The sequence below is a fragment of the Monodon monoceros genome, unplaced genomic scaffold (assembly GCF_005190385.1).
Source record: "Monodon monoceros isolate NGI ecotype Baffin Bay Population unplaced genomic scaffold, NGI_Narwhal_1 Super_Scaffold_1, whole genome shotgun sequence".
Taxonomy (NCBI): domain Eukaryota; kingdom Metazoa; phylum Chordata; class Mammalia; order Artiodactyla; family Monodontidae; genus Monodon; species Monodon monoceros.
In genome coordinates, this window is record NW_021703765.1 from 77,392,921 (window position 1) to 77,412,401 (window position 19,481).

Below are 19,481 nucleotides of genomic sequence, written 5' to 3' on the forward strand. Positions count from 1 at the left end.
CCCCAAACAAAACAAGATGCATTTTGTTTTCTCTGATGTTCCTAGGATTGTCTATCCCAGTGGTCTTTACAGAATCACCACGATTGAGCAAAACTGTCAGCTCCCCGCTTTTCAAACCCTCTGACCCACCTTTTTCTTTTTAGCAGGTTGGTCCATTTTGGCTTGCAGAAAATCGATGAGTTTGGTTTGTTGAGAAATAGTGCCTTCCATTTTCACCTTTTCATGAGAATAGAGAACCTAAAATTTGTGAAAACGAAAAGCACCTCAGACACCGAAAGAAGTATACTTTTAAACTCGGTACTTTAAGAAAATAAAAAATAAAGTTGTTACAATATTAACATACGAAAAATTCAACCCAAGCCGCACTGGGCCAATCTTTATTTACTTAGTTCTGATCTTACTGCCCACCATCCCCCCCAAAAAGATGGACTGAAGTACGCACAGAAATGTGAAAAAGCAAAAAATAGCAAATGGCAAGTAGGAGAATCTAGAGGGTGGTCATGATAGAAATTTCCCAGCTTCTCTGAACGTTAGAAAATTTTCATAATAAAATACTGGGAAAAACACACAACATGAAGATACTGCCCATTTGACCAGACAGATGGCTTTTGGCCATCATGCTTTGCTCCTGCAGACACTTTAAGTTCCCTTTGCCAGTTCTCACCTGAATGTTCTCTAGCTGATATTCCAGATCACTCCTTTCTGTCTTCAGCAGATCAGCCCGATCTAGAGCTTCTTGTAGCCCTTGAGTCAGACGGAAAATATGACTCTTTTGCATGTCCATCTGCTGCTGTAACTTGGCTTGCTGGTGGGAAGAGAGGCAGGAGAGGCTTCATACCACACACAAAGCAACGTGCTCCCTCACTGTCCCTATTACAAACTAATTTCAGACATGGCACCAAAAGCTCGGCTCATTCCGGAATGACCAACTGTCTGCTATTCCAAAATGATGCACGTGCCGTTAAAAAGAGCTTGCACAGAACTCTCTGATGGCCAGCCACTCACAAGGTGCCCACCGCAACAGGAAGTCCAGACTGGTGGGTCTGCCTTCCCAATCAGAGTTGCAGTTAAGGGTATTTTGGTACTTCATAGTACGGGCCATCTGAGTTGACATCTAAGGCAGTATGACTTAATGCCATGACAGCCACGTTCTGATTTGTCCTTATTTTTTTTTCTTTAAGATCTCAATTGCTGTTAAGAGAACTCACTTTGTGATTCTCCGTGTGGAATATACAAAGGAGAGTCAGGGCTTCCCTGGTGGCACGGTGGATAAGAATCCGCCGGCCAATGCAGGGGACATGGGTTCGATCCCTGGTCTGGGAACATCCCACATGCCGCGGAGCAACAAAGGCCGTGCGCCACAACTACTGAGCCCATGTGCCTAGAGCCCGTGCTCCGCAACAAGAGAAGCCACCACAATGAGAAGGCCGCGCATGGCAACACAGTAGCCCCCGCCCGCCACAACTAGAGAAAGCCCACGCACAGCAATGAAGACCCAACGCAGCCAAAAATAAAAACAAATAAATAAATAAATTGATTAAAAAAAAAGGCAAAGGGTCATAGCACCTCTAACTCAAACAGCACCTCGTCAGGGTGTGGGACCAACAAGCACACCAATAGCCACAGTCGCAGGAGATATTTCTACCATGTGGGGAGGAAGGAAGATCCCAGGTTCAGTACAAGTGTCGGTAAAACCCAAGGAAAACAAAATTCTATTTAGGACACTGGAAATCGCTTTGTGCTGGAAATCTCTCTCCAATTTTTTTTTACAATGGAAGTCAACCAGAAAACAGAGCAGGCTATAAAGATACTGGGTTTATGACTCTCTTTCCTAAAATGCTTCTGTTTCTAAAAAGCAGGAAAGAGCAGCTATCCTGACAAGATGCTGCTTGATTTCACCCAACTCCTTGGGTCCAATCTAACCACACCACCAGTGGCCCAAATAATCCCTTCCCTGGTGGCCTAGAGCCTCTGCGGCCTTAAGGACAAAGGGCTGGTAAAGAGCTATAACCATCAGCACGGGAGTTTCCCAGCAGGCGAGGGCAAACCTCGGTGGCCCACGCCCCAGCCGGCCAAAGGCTACTGATGACCTCGGAATCTGCTGAAACCTCGCTACCTTATTTCTCTTCCCTCCACCGATGCTTGTCTTTCCATTTCTACTCCTCACCTGCCCTTCCTCTTGAGAGGCAGCTGATTCCCTGAGGCATCATGGTGTCATGGAAAAGAACCTGGGCTTTAGAACGTTCCAGACCCTGGTTCAAATCCTGACTTTAACTCTTATTAGTCCTGTGACCAGGGGCAGCTCACTGCCTCTCAGACCCTCAGTCTCTTCATCTGTAAGTGGGGGTAATAACTCCCTTCACTGGCTGACACACCAAGCACAGTGCCCAGCATACAGCACATGCTCGATGAATCTTAGCACTGCCTCCTTCGTCTGTCTTTCTTCCCTCCATCCCATTCAGGTGCGCCCCCCTCACCTTTCCATCTTCCTTTCCTGCCCGAACCTACTCCGACAGCCTCTCCCCATCAGTCCTCCATAAAGCAGGATACTAACTTATGATCACCTGCCCTGTGTGCGTGACCTGGAATTTCTGAATCAAACCACAGAACCCCCTAAAATACAGGGAAAGAAAGAGAGAAAACAGCTAAGATAACCTCCTCCAGGGAGCTATCTGTCCCCTGTAGCACAAATGATTACTTCTTGCAAATTATCCACTTTAGTTTCTCTCCACTATTTTAGGACAACACTAATTACTAGGCAGGAAGCAGAGAAACAACTGCTAGGGACAAGAATCTGTTTGGTGACAGCCAGGCCCAAAATATTTCTCTAGAATCAACACATCAACTGTCCATTAGCTTTCCAGGAAATAGGCTACTTATTTACTACAATAGAAAACAAGAGTGACATCTGTGCTCAATGAAATGTTTTACAAAACCATTAACCTGCTTCCCAGAGAGAGGTAAATGGAGGCTGTTCCCAGTAGTGTTAGAATGAAAAGAGGGCTCTAGCCACGTGCTTAGATCTGTCCCCCAATTTTACGAGGGTGACAGGAAACTGGGAGGAAGCACAAAGGAACTAGATGACAGAACCAGGGCATGAAACAACTCTGGTGGCTGGGAAGATGGGTCAAAACCAACAAGAGAAGGTTTAATAGGATGGTATTTTTTTAAAACATCAACTGAATAAAGAAAGATGTTTAAAAAAAAAAAAAAACTTGTAGAAGGGCTGGTGGTGATTTAACAGATCGATGGGTGTCAGCAGTGTGCTAAAGCCACACAAAGAGCTTGCGTCACTGGCAGAGATATTCAGAGCCCAGAATGGAAGTGGAGATAACCCACTATTCTGTGCTGTTCAAACCACAGGGCCTTCTAGAAACTCTCTTCGGAAAGATAAATCTATCAGAAAAGAACATCCCAAACATGGAAGGATTTCAAGTGTTCCATTTAGAAAAGAGAAGGGAATATGGAGTGGGAAAGCTACAGAGATATCGAATCAGCTGTCACAGAGATGATAAAATAAAAAGTAGTAGTTCTCTCACAGAAGTGTCACAAGGACTATAGGAGTTAATTCATGGAAAGTACTCAGAAAGGCACCTGGCACATAGTACGTGCTAATTAAACATTAGTTATTTTGATTACTGGTCAAGTGATTTGATCATTAATCAGTATTAACCTCCTACTTTGGTTGGAAATATGAGACTACACCCTGTTTTCAAATGTTTCGATGTAGTAGAACCAATGGTTGGAAGTTACAGGCTTTAGTTTACAATAAGAAAGGACTTTTCAAGAGTTACAGGTGCCAGAAAAATGAGCTGGGATGTCTAAAGTCACTCTAAATTTTGATACTGAGGCCAAGGTTCACCGAGGCCCACCTATGAGGAGGGTTGGGGAAGGGACTCTCTACCTTGGAGGGGGATTAACTCGACAGGATTAGCAAGTGGACTCTGAGCTCTGGCATCACGTCCAAGAGACTAATCGTGCCTGTAAAGGGCAGTGTCAGAAAAGCTTCTGAGGCCATTTCTGGCCCGAGAGAAAAGATCTGGGAGAAAGATCCGTTAGTGCCCAGGACAGGAATAATAAAGGGAACAGCGGTGCAAGTGCTGGGAATTTGCACTAAATGACACACAAAAATTCTTTCCAACTCTGAGGCACTGATTCTGACCCCATTTACAGGAACCTGCACCTGATGGAGGGGAGAGCCAGGCTGAGCCCCCGGTCTCCTGCTTACAGAGGGCCCACCACAAGCCAGCATGCCAGCTGCGTTCCGGACAATAAAGATTGTTCTTAGTTCCCTAATGGTTTCGGCTGTCAGTGAGATCTGCCTCCCATTCAATGGCAGCCAGACAGACATCTGCTCAAAAAGCCCTCTGTGAGGTGCAGAATGGAGAACTGGAAACGTTCCCAGGTAGTTTTAGAAGTGAGAACAAGGGAACTGAATCAGGATTCCAGCCTGCTCTTCCTAGCCCTGCCATTGACTCACCATGTAACCTCGGACCAAAGCACTGAGCTGTTGGGGCCTCCTTCCTTGAAAGGAAACGAGGACAGGCGAGAACACTGATTATTTCTGTTCCTCCTGTTTCCAACAGGTGCCTCAAGTGGGGGTGTTGCCTATTCATTCCAGATAAAAGACCATCATTCTCTATCTGACCACCGGGGTGATTTGTCAATTTCTATTATAATGTTCTTAGTGTCACCTTTGGTGAATTTCCCACCCACGTGTGTGTATGTGTGTGTGTGTGTGTGTAACTGATTTTATTTAAAAACTTTTTGTTGTGGTAAAATATACATAAAATTTACCACTTTAATCATTTTTAATTGCACAGTTCTGTGGCAGTAAGTACATTCACATGGTTGTACATCACTGTCATCCATCTCCAGAACTTTCCAAAACTCCCACCCATATTTTTTAAAGCCTCATTCTATAAAACATTTTACATTCACCTGCAAAATTTTCACCACACTTTTCGAACTTAATAGTATAGTCATAATATTTCTACCAGCAGAGCCCCTCAGGGGCTACAGGTAGCACACAATAAAACCTCAATTCACCAGAATAGATAATCTAGCTAATTCAACCGTCAGGCTCACTATGGCTTAAACAGAACACTCTTGGAGTCCAACTTCTCGTGAAATATCTTTATAAAGTGCATTTGTCCTGATAGGTCAATTCTAATGAACAAAGCCAAATTATCAGTGATTCAACCAAACCAGGGCTTTGGCTGGGAGTGGGAAGTTGTCATCAGTTTAAACAGAGATTTTCAGAATTCTGTTAAAAGAAAGGTACAGGAAATAATATAAGGAATGGATTGGTTTAGGAGACCAATTTGAGCTTTTCGTTTTGTGTCTCAAAAGCAGGGCATCATTTTTTTAAACTGAATTAACTGGGTGTTCAAAAGCCTTCATGAGATTTGGCACTCAGTGTAATCTGATCAGGTCTCTGCCCCGTGCACAAAGCTAATTACATGGTTGTCCTATCAGCCTGCAAACGTCATGTACTTTGGACATAAACTCTAAAGAAGAATTTAACTCAATATCCATGTGCCTGCATATTTAATAAACTTCCACTTGGCACAGACTCGCTGTGTACTAGACACGCCATTAAGCACCATTTGGGAGGACACAATGACAAAGAGGACCCCGGCCTTCGTGACACATTCTTTTAACGTGTTAAACACCTTTAAGAAAGTATCTGGGACTTCCCTGGTGGCGCAGTGGTTAAGAATCTGCCTGCCAAGGCAGGGGACACGGGTTCCAGCCCTGGTCTGGCAAGACTCCACATGCCGCGGAGCAACTAAGCCCACGCACCACAACTACTGAGCCTGTGCTCTAGAGCCCACGAGCCACAACTACTGAAGCCAGCACACCTAGAGCCCATGCTCCGCTACAAGAGAAGCCACCGCAATGAGAAGCCTGCACACCACAACGAAGAGTAGCCCCCACTCGCCGCAACTAGAGAAAGCCCGCGCGCAGCAACGAAGACCCAACGCAGCCATAAATGAATGAATAAATAAATAAATAATAAAATAAAGATATAATGAAATAAAATTTTTTAAAAAAAGAAAGAAAAAAAAAAAGGAAGTACCCGATGACCACCTTACTCTTCCTTGAAAATTCCACTTTGAAATCTGAACGCCTTAATTTGGATCTGCCCACCTGAAGACAACAGATATTCACTTGAGAGTCCACCCGGCTCTATTTGCCCGGCGTTTTACACTCACCTCTTCCAGAAGCCTTTGTTTGAGCTCTCGTTCCGTCTCCAGCTTCTGTTGTAAACTTCGGGCATTCATTTCAAGCATGGCGTGTTTCTTCTCCAGGTCATTGAGCTGGACATTTGGAAAAAATTGGCCGTGACACCACATTTAGTAAAGTCAGGCGCTAACAACTTCTGCAAATATCCACAAACCTTCTCAGGTAAAGAATAATCAAGTTCTAAAGGTCAGAACATAAATACTGGTTTTTTAAAAGTATATCACAAATGTCCATGTCATAGATAAGCCTTATGTGCGTTATTCTATGAGGAGAGAATATTATTTCTAAGGGATGGGTCATATGTAGGAGGATGACTTCTCAAGAATTTATTTATCTGACATGTTTTGGCTGAATTAAATAATCACATTCTGAATGCTTACTACTCGCATAGGATAATATCAGGAGCTTTGGATGAAAGGACAGACAAGCTCTCTCAAGGATCTTACATCAGGTCACAAAGGCAGAGGGTGGAGCCATAACTAGACACGTATACAAATAGTGACTGCTTTGTCAGGTGAAGATTTTGATAAGAGGTACGGAGAAGAGAAATTCATCCTGAAAGACTAGTTGTCAAGAGAAGATGGGGTCAGAATGTCTAGAGTCTTAAAGGATGGGTAGGACTTTGCTATAGAATACTTTAAGAACAGTCAGGTAAAAAAAAATATCCTTCAAGCTAAACACAAAAGGGTTCATTTATCTCTAAATAATATATTTACTTTCCTCATGGTCAAATAATATATTTACTTTCCTTATGGTTAAAAAAAATAGTAAGCCAATACCAGGAGGGTTCCTGAGTAACAAGCTCTAGCCTTGAATCTGATCATATTATTTCTATGAAATTCTGGTAAGAAAATAATCACGGATGTCCATAAAGATTTATGTTCATCACAGTGTTATTTATGATGGCAAAAACAAAAAAAAAATGGAAGAAACTCAAATTTTCAACACAAGTGGAATCATTAAAATAGGTGCCTCGGGCTTCCCTGGTGGCGCAGTGGTTGAGAGTCCGCCTGCCGATGCAGGGGACACGGGTTCGTGCCCCAGTCCGGGAAGATCCCACATGCCGCGGAGCGGCTGGGCCCGTGAGCCATGGCCACTGAGCCTGCGCGTCCGGAGCCTGTGCTCCGCAGCGGGAGAGGCCACAACAGTGAGAGGCCTGCGTACCGTCAAAAAAATAAAAAATAAAAACTAGGTCCCTCTGTGTAATTGATGTTTCTAGAACTACATGTTCAGAAAAGATTCACTAATTCAGGAAAAGACCCTACTTATGTGATGTTTACAAAAATATGTAAAGCTGTTTATATAGTAAGAACCTAAATTTATAAATAAATATTTATATGTATATACAAATTCACCAAGATAACAGTGATGACAGCTTACCAGTCATTTTTTTCTTGACTTTTCTGTGGTTTCTATATCTTCCACAATGACCCCAAATAATCACTTTTATAATCATGAAATTACAAACTTACACAAAATTCAGAGGTTAGATTTCTACTTTATATTATGTGTGTGTGTGCATGTGTGTGTGTGCAAAAGGGTGTGTATGTATGAGGCTATGCGTATACATGAAATTCCTCGGACCTTTTGTTATCTATAATATTGAAGCACCTATTCGAAATCTCTTTTAAGATTAGATAAAAATCTCCAAACACTGGTATGTCACTTTGTAAATACAGAATACAGAGTGCTAGGTGGACAGAACACGTGTATTTCCAACGTGAAATACTGAGAACCTGCACCATCCTCAGATCCTACCGTGTCCCTGGACTTAGAACCCAGAGAGGCTGAGGCTTCCTGTCATTGCAGCAATGGGATGAGCATGAGTCCTCAACACTCCCCGCTCCCCAAGGATGTTCGACATTAGACCCATGAAGGCGTCTAGAAATCAAATGCCAGAAAGCAAGAGTGTTGTGCACCCAGATCAAAATCTCGACCTCAGGGGCCCTGACAGGCAGATGTGAGGAAGTCACTGACCGACTCTGACACCCTAATACCTGCCCCCCTCACCCACGCTACTGGCAACAGAGGGCGGCCCACGGGGAAGCATAATCGCACGACTCTGTTTATGAAACATGCTGACCATTGATCGCATGTGACTGTGTGTCAAGCATACCTGCTAAAAGGAGGTGCACACGTGTATCTAAAGGGCAGGAGGGACAGGGGCTGACCTTGTCGGAGAGACTCTCGGCCTTCAGCTTCTGTTCCTTGAGAGCCTGCTGCAGGGCCAGAATCTCAGCCTTGTGCTCCTTCACTGCCAGCTCGACCACCTGGCGCGACTCGGTGATCCGCTGATCGGCCCTCGCCCTGCGGGGAAACATGGGCACGTTCAGAAGCCCCACCATCGCCGCCCTGCAGGAAGGGAGCGGGTCCAGCTCGGGCCCTGCTAAGCAACCAAACGGACTGTGGGCTGGCGAGATGCCCAACCCAACACCTTGTTCTGAATTATGTCTTGTTTTCTGACCATGTTCAGAGTGAAGATGTGACCCACTTTAGGCCCTGGGTAAAAATACTCTTCACAGGTAAAGTTCCTGTGAATATATATGCACTTGGAAAGGCTGAAGGCGATAAGGCATCTTTCCAAATGCAACTGGGTTGGAGAAGACGTCACAAGACTGTCACACCCTCCTACAGGAGCAGGAAGGGAATGAGGGCCTGCTGAAGGAACACAGGGTGCAGAGGGCCACGCAAAGCCCCATGTGAGCAAACACTTCCTCTCCTTAAAGTACATGCAAGAGGTGAAGTGTTCTGGGTGCTCCTCAAGAAACTGAAACTTGAACCTGACAGATGTATCAATATCTGTAAATAAGGTGAAAGAATAGAAAAACTGGAAGCAAACTAGAAAAATCACCGCCCCTCCCCCCTTTAGGTCTTATGCTTTGCTGCTTCCACACCTGGGCTTGTACAGGCTCCTCCACTGGCAGCTCTCCTTCCCCACCCGACAAATCCAAATCTTACTCAGACTTCAAGGGTAAACTCAAAGACCACGTCCACCATAGAACCTTTCCCAGTTTCCCTCTCAGAAGCAACCTCTCCTTGTTGTCCCCTAAGCATAAAGGTATTTCTCGCCTGGCACAGCCCACTCTCTATTTTAGGCGTAGTTCACCTCCTCCAGTAGACTCTTAGCCTCTTGAAGACAACAATTAAGAATTATATTTTACTCATCTCAGGTCCCACATAATACCAAAATAGAGGGAGGAAAGAAACGGGGGTGGGTAGCCCAGATCTTTCACAATTGCCCCTGAAAGTGTACATGAAACGTCTTCCCAAGCACAGTCCATGATTACACCTTCCACGTGTGATTGTGAATTTCTTGATGCTATGGTCAGATTCCGTCCCCAAAACTGTCTCTGAAGGATTCTAGAAACAGCTGGCATAAGAGCTGGACTTGCAGGTGGGAGGGAGGGGGTCTGTGTGAGGGCAGCCAGAACGTATGGTGAGGACGGGGGAGCCCAAGAGTTTGGAGGGAAACAGCAACAGAAGGTCTTAAACCAGCAGCCCCCTTACATCAGCAAGTACCCTGAATGGGAAGATGTCTACAAGGGGAAGATTTTTACCAGTTTCTCTTGAAACTTGTAGGTCCTCTTTGCTTCCAGTCTTTTCTAGTTTGATTTAGCACAGATTATACATCCAAGACAGTGATGAGTCTACTTTATGATCAAGCGAATGTGGGAAATACTAAAATGAATCTGATAGAGTCCTAATAAATGATAAATATTTCCAGGTATAGTTTATCTTGTTTACAGAGTTCAGAGTGGACTTCCCTGGTGATGCAGTGGTTGGGAATCTGCCTGCCAATGCAGGGGACACGGGTTGAAGCCCTGGTCCGGGAAGATCCCACATGTCACGGAGCAACTAAGCCCGTGCGCCACAACTACTGAGCCTGCGCTCTAGAGCCCAAGAGCCACGACTACTGAAGCCCGCGCGCCCTAGAGCCTGTGCGCCACAACTACTGAGCCCATGCACTGCAACTACTAAAGCCCACGCACCTAGAGCCCGTGCTCCGCAACAAGAGAAGCCACCGCAATGAGAAGCCCGTGCACCGCAACTAAGAGTAGCCCCCACTCGCCGCAACTAGAGAAAGCCCGTGCGCAGCAATGAAGATGCAACGCAGCCAAAAAAAAGGAGTTGAGAGTACCGCAGGAAGGCAAGTTTCAGAGGAAGGTGATATTAGCGAGGTTATGGGGGGAGGGATAGGATTCAGCTGGGCAGACATGAAGCCACGGGGCGAATACCAGCCCGTAGGTGTCTCTGCACAAACTAAGAAAGGCACGTGTTCTTTAAGACTGTTTACTTCCATCTGTTGGTAAACTGTCATAATATACTGATTTTGTTAGTGCAAAAACTGCTGCTGTGAGCTGTTAAACTGTCATAATAAATCTTCATATCTATGACGTCTTCAGTGCAAACAGCATCCCCAGCAGCATGCAGTACACAACCCTCACACCTGTGACCCCGGCAGGAAGGGAATTCTATGCTGGGAGGACTGTGGGAACACAGAGAAAAGATACTACCTGAAATTATTTCCTACCAAGAAATGGAAAAAAAAAAAACTGTTCTTATAGAGCAGTTGTTCTCAAACTGGGGGTGATTTTGCCCCCCAGGGGACACTGGGCAATGTGTGGAGATGTTTTGGATTGTCACAACAGGAGGAAGGAGCCACTACTCGGGTTTAGTGGGGCAAGCCCAGGGGTGCAGCTCGGCATCCTACAGCGCACAGAAGAGTGCCCGCAACAAAGGATCATCCGGCCCGAACTGTCAATAACGCCAAGGTTGGTGTAGAAGGCAAACTTGCATCACAAATGACCAGGATAGAAACAGTGATGGTCTTGCTACATGGTCACAATGATTAGAAACCCGAGAAAAGAGTTTCTACAAAGAAAGCACTGAGATATTCTCCCTGCTGACTCCCAGGGCCCTGCATGGGGTAAGTGGTCACCATCTACTGCCAAATGGCACTGTCTGTATTTACAATGAGGATGACAGACCCATTCTGGTTTGCACAAGAGTCTCCCAGTTTTAACACTGAAAGTCTTATGTCCCAGGACACTGCTCAGTGCTGGCCAAGCTGGGACAATCGGTTACCCTGCTGTAGCTCTGAGCTGGATCCTGCTGCTGTCACCTGCCATTGGCTTTCTACCAACAGGAAGTCCCACCTGCTCTGCTTCTCAGTGTCCAGCATCCTCTGTAACTCTCGAACCCGACACTCAAACTGGGACTTCTCGTCACCAAGGACGCTCCTCCAGGCCTCCCACTGCCGCTCTTTTTCCAGCAGCTCGTCGTTCAGGGCTTCCAGGTCCATGACCTGCTCCTCCAGCATTGTGCAGGTAGTCTTCAGAGCCTCCATCGTCTGCAAATCAGTATCACTGAGTTGTGCTTTGTATCAAATGAGGATTTCCCAGATGTTACTTTTGTCAGATCAGTTTCAGAAAAGCAGGAGTTTCTAACTGTGGTCTGAAAGACACTATCTTTTTCTCCTACAGAATGAGGGGACCAGACAAGAATGGATGAAGGGCCATTTCAGCCATCATCTTATAGAAAGAACCAGGAGGAAGACCAGGGAAAAGAGACCACACTTAACAATAAAGTGGCTCGGGAATTCCCCGGCGGTCCAGTGGTTAGGACTCTGAGCTCTCACTGCTAAGGGCCAGGGTTCAATCCCTGGTAGGGGAAATAAGATCTCATAGGCCATGCGACACAGCCAAAAAAAAAATTTTTTTTTAATACATACATACATACATAAAAATAAAGTGGCTCACAGAAGCATTCTATTTTTAATGGTTTTAAATCAAAATCAAAAACAACCACACAGAGGACTTCCCTGGCAGTCCAGTGGTTAAGATTCTGCACTTCCACTGCAGGGGGCACGGGTTCCATAGGGATGGTGGGGAACTAAGATCTTGCATGCTGTGCGGAGCGGCCAAAAAACAAAAAAAAAACCCCAAACCAACTAGACACTTCTAAAAGCCATTTTTAAAACCCACAAGCCTTCAAAACACAGACATGGGCTTCCCTGGTGGCACAGTGGTTGAGAATCCGCCTGCCGATGCAGGGGGCACGGGTTCGTGCCCTGGTCCGTGAGGATCCCACATGCCGCGAAGCGGCTGGGCCTGTGAGCCGTGGCCGCTGAGCCTGCGCGTCTGGAGCCTGCGCCCCGCAACGGGAGAGGCCACAGCAGTGAGAGGCCCCCGTACAGCAAAAAAAAACCCAAACAAACAAACACAGACATGATTATAAAAAAGAGCCCTTTTACTGGACAGGCTCAGTCTGAGAACCCTTGGGGGAGATGCAACTGGCACCTCCTCTAAAATCTAAAGGGGTTCCAAGTTTCCTGGGGAAGTCTCTGACATTGTTTACAATCCTTACTTGCTTCTGGCTGGTGAGCTGCATCTCCCTCTCCGTGATCTCGCGGCGGAGATGGTCTACTTCACTTCGCAGCTGTACGATCTCATCACTGGCGCCAGAGGCCTCATCAAGTTGTTTGGACAAGTAGAAATTTTGGTTGTTGAGCTCAGCATTGTCCTCCGTCAGCTGGTTTAGCTGCTCCTCCAGGTCTGTGATTACCTAAGAGGAAAGGAATCCGGTTACGCAGCAAGCAAGTTGATCTGAAATGAGAAATTGCTTCTAGAGCCATCAGCACTTGAACCTACACGATAATGACGATCAGTGTGCAGCTCACGTTTGCCCATCCAACCCCTGTGAGCCAAACTCAATCTCCCACACCCGCCCCCTTAGCGCCCAAACACACATATGCTGTGGGAGAACAAGAAATGTCTCGGATTCTTTTCTGACTCAGGATTCATCGGGAAAATATGGTAAAAACAAATCAATCAAAAGTGCCTGCCATATGGAAGGGGCAACTTTAAATGAGATCAAGTTCACGGACGATAATAGAATGTGGAAAATGCAAACGGAGGAAAGAGGAATAGTAGGGAGATGGGTATCACAATCTGCTAATTAAGCTAAAACGCCCAGGACAGCATCTACAGGGCATCATCCTGGGAAACCGTCTTAGAAAGCAAAAGAAAGTTCTTATCACGGAAGACTGAGTGCAGGACACTAAGAGTTATTTTAATAATATTTTAGGTAATAAATTTAAGTTCATGCAACAAAAGAAAAAAAAATTTAAGGGACTCTCAGAATAATCCTGAAAAATAATACTGTATGACAGCATCACTTTAAATGGTTCTTATTATGCAGCTGGCTATCAGAAAGTGGGAAGGCATGTATATGAAATTGTCATTTTACTGAGAGAGATTTAATCTGGTTTTACTAAATGATTTCCCTGCTCAATGGCAGAATGATTTCAATTTCAGCGCATTTAGCTTTCCTGTTCTCTTTGCTGAGGTTTAGTGCCAGCACTTGCAAAGGGCTTTTATATATAATACTTTAGAAGTTTAAGGGCAATTTTCTAATAATAGCTGGAATGAGGCGCACTGGCAGTAAATTAAATTTTACATAACTAAAAGGAGTAAATTAAAAGGAAATGCCTCTGAGCCTATGGTTGTTTCCCATTTTCAAACCCAGAGTAGACTTAGTTTCTGAAATGTTGCCACTGTTTCCATGACTAACTCCCTATTTTAACCTACTTTGACTATCAATTAAAAAAAAAAATCTTCCCAGGCACATAGAATTAAAGAACATCAATTAAGTAGATCTGTTCAATGTGGCCACAGCTTTTCATTTTGTTAACTGTGCTGATGAGCTTTTAATGCAGTAAGTGGTCTAGTAATTTGTATTTTAATATCAAAAGCCATGTTAATTCCTACGGTTTGTGTAACGCTATCAGCTACAAGAGGAGGAATAAAGGTTATCTGGTCAGGTTCTTGGCTAAACCTCCTTCATCAGGGTTAAAAGAAAAAAAAAAAAGGAAAAAAACTGCAAGTCTGTCACTCCTAGCAGGCACTTCTGCCTCACAGGGAACCCTGTATCACCCTTTGTGTGACGTGGTTAAATCTCCTGAAAGCAGAAACAATGAGTAAACAATGCAGTAAACCCATTCCTTAAGATGGTTTTCCTCCTAGACTGCAAATGTCTCCACTGTGCTTCCTTCTACCTCTGCCCCCAAAGGAAAACAACAAGACTGATGCGGCAAACTGGCCTGGAAGCTGCGCTATAAAATGGATTCTGGAAGCCCCAAATAAGCCACCTTGAACTTGGCTGGGTTGGTTTCTCCACCTGACACGGAGGTAAATACTATATTGACTACCTCCTCTGTTGCTCTGGTTTTAATGTTTTGGCTTTTTCTTGCGTGTTATTCTACTTTAACACATCATGTGAAATACATGGGATAAAAATTGGTGACCAAGATGTTGAGGCACCAATGGTGCCCCATGGGGAGCAAACAGACTACAGAAAATCTACCCACATAAGAATATATATGCTGCCAAAATAATTTACTTGTCATTCAAAGACATATTTAAGCCTTTGGGTACCTACTCCCTTTCTTTGACTCATGAAAAAAAAATGCAATTTATAATAAGCCCATTTCTGTCACTTCTTCTCCTCCTCCCCAAATTAGATTATAAAGTGCTAAAGAAGAAACACTCGAAAAAAGTCAGGGAGGTGCCAAGATTACTACTCTCATTTCGACTGGCCACTGGAGTAGGAAGAGTCCTTCTATTTCCTGTCGTCACCCTGTTTTCAAGGGGTCTCTGACTTCTGTTCACACTTTGTGATGATTGGCTCTGTATTCTGTCATCATCTCTATGTTGCCTGTTTGACAAGAGGAGGATTAGGTGCTTGCACGAAAGCAGCCGAGGCCTCATGAAAGCATGTTAGCGCATTCGGACGTTTCGTATGTCCTTCCTGCCCAAAAGCCGTAACACGTTGAACTTGTGGCTCTGTTGGAGTTGCCAGAGTGTTAGACACACACAGATATTGGGCGGACCTGAGACACAGGCAGTAAATTAATGATCTCCGTGGTTTAAAAAAAAAAAAAAAGAATAATGGGCTATCTGTGATTTTGAACCAGGTTATAAGCAAAGAGAATTCTTAGGTCTACTTTGTGGGTATATTCTCTCCACACCAAGGGCAAATGATCTGTTTCCTGTATTATGAGTCTCTTAAGCTTTCAACCCCAAGGATAGAAGGCAGGAAAGATAAACTGCAAGGCTGATTCCATCTTAGTGGTAAAAAAAAATGAGGGAGATAGCTTCATAATGCAAGGGCCAGCAGAGCTTTCTTCTATGCTGTTTTTACAGATAAGAGATCTTGGTACAATTCTAACAGAAAACAGGGATATAAAAAAATTATCTACTCTCAGTGTCCAAAAAAAATTTTTTTTAAAGATCTCTATCAGTTGCTTTTTAAGCATACCTCGTGGTTCCGAGATACATATGTTACCTCTTACACCTGACTGGGCAACCAGCAGAGGGAACGTTACCTGGTAAATGTCCAAGAGCATGTCGGGGGTGAAGACACCAGCCAGACCATGAGTATCAGGCTGAAAAGACACAGGGCTGACATCTTATTTTAATGCCTCATTCCTTCTTGAAGGCAGCTATTTGCATATTATTTATTTTTAATCTTATAGCTGACAGATTGATTCATAATTAAAACCGTGTCATATGTTGGCCCACCAACTCCTCTCCAAAACAGACTTAGGTAGGGCTTTAGGTGCCAGATTGAATCAAGTCCTTTTTTTAAATCTCTTCAAAATATAGAAATGGCCTGAGCTCGAAAATCTTACTGCTCATGAGCTTATTAAAAGCTGCTAACTGGGAGCTCCAATTGATTGAGCTATTATAGGAGTTCCCACCGGTAACAAAGATGACATTTGCCAGCGGCGACAATCCTGGACAGCACCAACAAGCAAGGAACATCTATCGCGCTCTCCTAAAGTGTCTATAAAGCAGCCTTTGAACTTGCGAAAGTATAACTGAGATCTACCATTGCTGCCAAGTGTTGTTCTAAAGTGGTGGTTTTCAAACTTTTTTAAGGAGCAGGACCGTTTTCTACACAAGATTCTGTGGTAAATCCAATATAATAAAATGATAATAGCAACCAACACTGATTAGTGCATTCTGTGGGCCAGGCCCTGTACAAACACCAATGCACCATCTAATTCTTGCAGGAACCCCAGGTATTATTACCAAGTTTCGGATTCTATGACTCAGTGTTTCCTAGGTTTTACTGTTTCCGAAATCTGAATGTATATTGCAGCTAAGCAGCTGTCTCTCTTCCCTCACCCAGCCCCGCAAAGAGCAGTAATTAAATGAATTATGCATCTTACAATCAATGGTGTATTGGAATTGAGGACATACAATGTCATCTCATTTCATGGACAAAGAAATGGAGCCTCAGGAGTGTAACATCACATAGGTTACCAAGAGACCAATTTAGAATCTGAACCAGTCTATCTGACTCCAGAGCGTGTGTTTTGGACCTCCAAGCTACCCAGCTGCCCTAGCTGAAATGTGGGTGGGGATCACTTTCTTGGGTTCCCCCTCCCACTGGGAGAGGCCCCCAAAGGCTTCTTCACAGAATGCCAGGGGTAAGTAAAGGAAGGATTAGAAGTCACTGTGCCAGAAAAAGCAAATTGGAGGGATAAAGAGAGTACAAAAGTTACATAAGAAAGTAACCAAATTTGTTCTACATATTGGTATATTCCATTAAAACTACACTTGCAATTTTAAAAATGCGGGGGGGAGGGAGGATTACAAAGGCACACAAGGAAACTCTTGAGGGTGATGACTATGTTTGTTATTTTGATTGTTTTGCTGATTTCACAAATATGCACACATTTCAAAACTCATCAGGTTATTGTACTCTGATTATTCCTTAAGCTGTTAAAAAAAAAAAAAAGATGAAAAAAGGAGAAAAGAAAACTCCAGATGAATGGAACAGGATTACTGATGTACACATTTAAAATGCATCCAAGTTTATTTTAGGAAAAAATAGTAATGTTAAAAAAAAAGTCACAGTCCTAAAATGATCTATATTTTATTCAGTGATCATTTATGAACATGTATGTAATATAAGCAAATAACTCTTGTGTAAAATAAGAAACCAAGATAATAAGAAACTAAAAAAGTAAGGCAAAAGAGTAGAGGAACAGAATGCATCAATTCCTCAAGGAAGGGAAGAAATCAACAGATAATGTTAAGGCAAGTTCACCCTAGATCCAGCCACTGGCAACAGGAAATAGACCTAAATTCCATCTGCCAGGTACCTACTAGAGTGAAACAGAGGCACGTCCCATGACCTAGCTATTCCACTCTTGGGTATATGCTCATCAGAAACAAGGCCTTATAGCCGTCAAAGGACCTGTACAAGAAAGTTCCTAATAGCTTTATTCCTACCAGAAACAACCCAAACATCCATCAACAGGAGAATGGATAAACAAACTTCAGTTCTATACGCACACTGGAAACACAACACCGTAATTAAAATATAACAAAATCTTGATGGATGCAACAACATGGATGAACCTCAGAGACAATTTAAGTAACAAAAAAAGCTAAACCCAAAAGACCACATCTTCTATGATTCCATTTATATGAAGTTCAAGAACAGGAAAAACTAAGGTGTGGTATCAGAGGTCAGAATACTGGTTACCCTTAGGGCAAAGGATGCTGATGGGAAGAGGAGAGGAGGGAACCTTCTGGGAGCTGAAAAGTTATGTATCTTGATCTTTGTTGTGGTTACACAAGTTGTCTATACACATACAAATCCATCCAGCTATATGTTTAATATTAGTTGCACTTCATGTACTTTGTTGTGTGCATTTTATATCTAAAAGAAGCGGGGGGCAAGAGGGGGGGAGCATATACCAGGACTTAATGCCCCATTTATAGTAGGTAAGGAGGAAAGAAGGAGTTCATTACAAGAAAAGAAAATATGCCTATAGGAGGTGGAGGGGTGTTTCTGGAAATTTACAGATGCAAACAATACAAATGGAGACAAGCTGACTGAGAACTGCCTAAGGAGGTAACAGAGCAATGAAAGGACCAAAGAAAGGAGGTAGAACCATGAATAAGGACAACATCCCTCCCTTCTGAAAGGGGCCTATTTTAATCCCTCTCTCTGATCAAAAATAGACTCTGAGTTTCCACTGATCCTACCCTATTACATAACCTATGAATGATGCTTATCTGCTCCTGGAATTGACTTCTCTCAATAGAAATAACGACTCCCAAAGAGTCCTAGATTCTGAATTTGCATGTTAGGAAGCCAGATTTTGCCTGTTAGGAAGTTAACACTTGTAGATTCCCCAGGAGAAGAACTTGTTGGTCTTCCCTCTCTGTAGAGGCAGTAGGGTGGAGAAGCCTGACATGTCTAACTGCCCCTCACCATCTGGGGCCAGTCTCAGACAGAACCTTCTAGATTGGAGAAGGAAGGGGAGCTCCAATGGGACTTTTGTTGCAGCTACTGAGATCTACTAGTGGTTCTGCAGTGAGAATTATTTTGACCATTCCAACAAGCCTTCCCCAAACACGAAGAATGGTTTAATTTTTTTTAAACTGGCAGGAACACAAGACACTGAAGTTATCTGAGGCTCAGAAACTTCCAAATTAGTTTGACCGCATTAACTGCTTCAATTTGAAAGTTTATATCAAAAATCAGTCACTGATATTAGGATGAGATGTCCCCCTTTCCTTCTCAGTTTTAGTTTCATGTTATTTTCATCATCTTTGGTTAATACTCACAGTACAGCTGTTACGAAGGGCATCAAATTTGCGCTGGATTTCATCTCTATGTGCCTAAAAGGTAAGAAGTTGATTATAAATTTTTCATAGGGTGGAATACAATTCTACATGCTATGGGTCAAATAAAGAAAATCACAATTGGTCTAAAAAAGCATAGAACGCTGTTGCAGCTGCCCCAGCAACTTTTTTTCAAAGAATTAATCAAGTCATACCCAACGGGAGAAGCAAAGTTACAGGAATACACAATGCCATTAATAACATTAACTATTTAGACCACACATCACACCCTGTACAAATACATATTTAACATTCAGATTAAAACTAGGCACTAGTGGAAGAAAGGAAAAAAACATAGGATGAAGTTTTACTCTCCTTTATTTGTCTTCCTCCCCATTCTTTTTTTTTTTTTTTGCGGTACGCGGGCCTCTCACTGTTGTGGCCTCTCCCGTTGCGGAGCACAGGCTCTGGACACTCAGGCTCAGCGGCCATGGCTCACGGGCCCAGACACTCTGCGGCATGTGGGATCTTCCCGGACCGGTGCACGAACCCGTGTCCCCTGCATCGGCAGGCGGACTCTCAACC

At 43.8% G+C, this 19,481-nt stretch overlaps 1 protein-coding gene across 1 annotated transcript in view; it reads right to left on the reverse strand.

Annotated features, from left to right (window-relative positions):
- Positions 1–19,481, reverse strand: part of CIT (citron rho-interacting serine/threonine kinase) — a 169,569-nt gene that overhangs the window by 21,273 nt on the left and 128,815 nt on the right. Inside the window, exons 24-30 of the mRNA XM_029222385.1 lie at positions 18,900–18,953; positions 12,616–12,813; positions 11,406–11,599; positions 8,421–8,556; positions 6,219–6,323; positions 665–805; positions 130–237 (exon numbers count right to left, since the gene is read on the reverse strand). Coding sequence (XP_029078218.1) covers positions 130–237; positions 665–805; positions 6,219–6,323; positions 8,421–8,556; positions 11,406–11,599; positions 12,616–12,813; positions 18,900–18,953 — 936 coding nt within the window. The remainder of the gene's footprint in view (positions 1–129; positions 238–664; positions 806–6,218; positions 6,324–8,420; positions 8,557–11,405; positions 11,600–12,615; positions 12,814–18,899; positions 18,954–19,481) is intronic.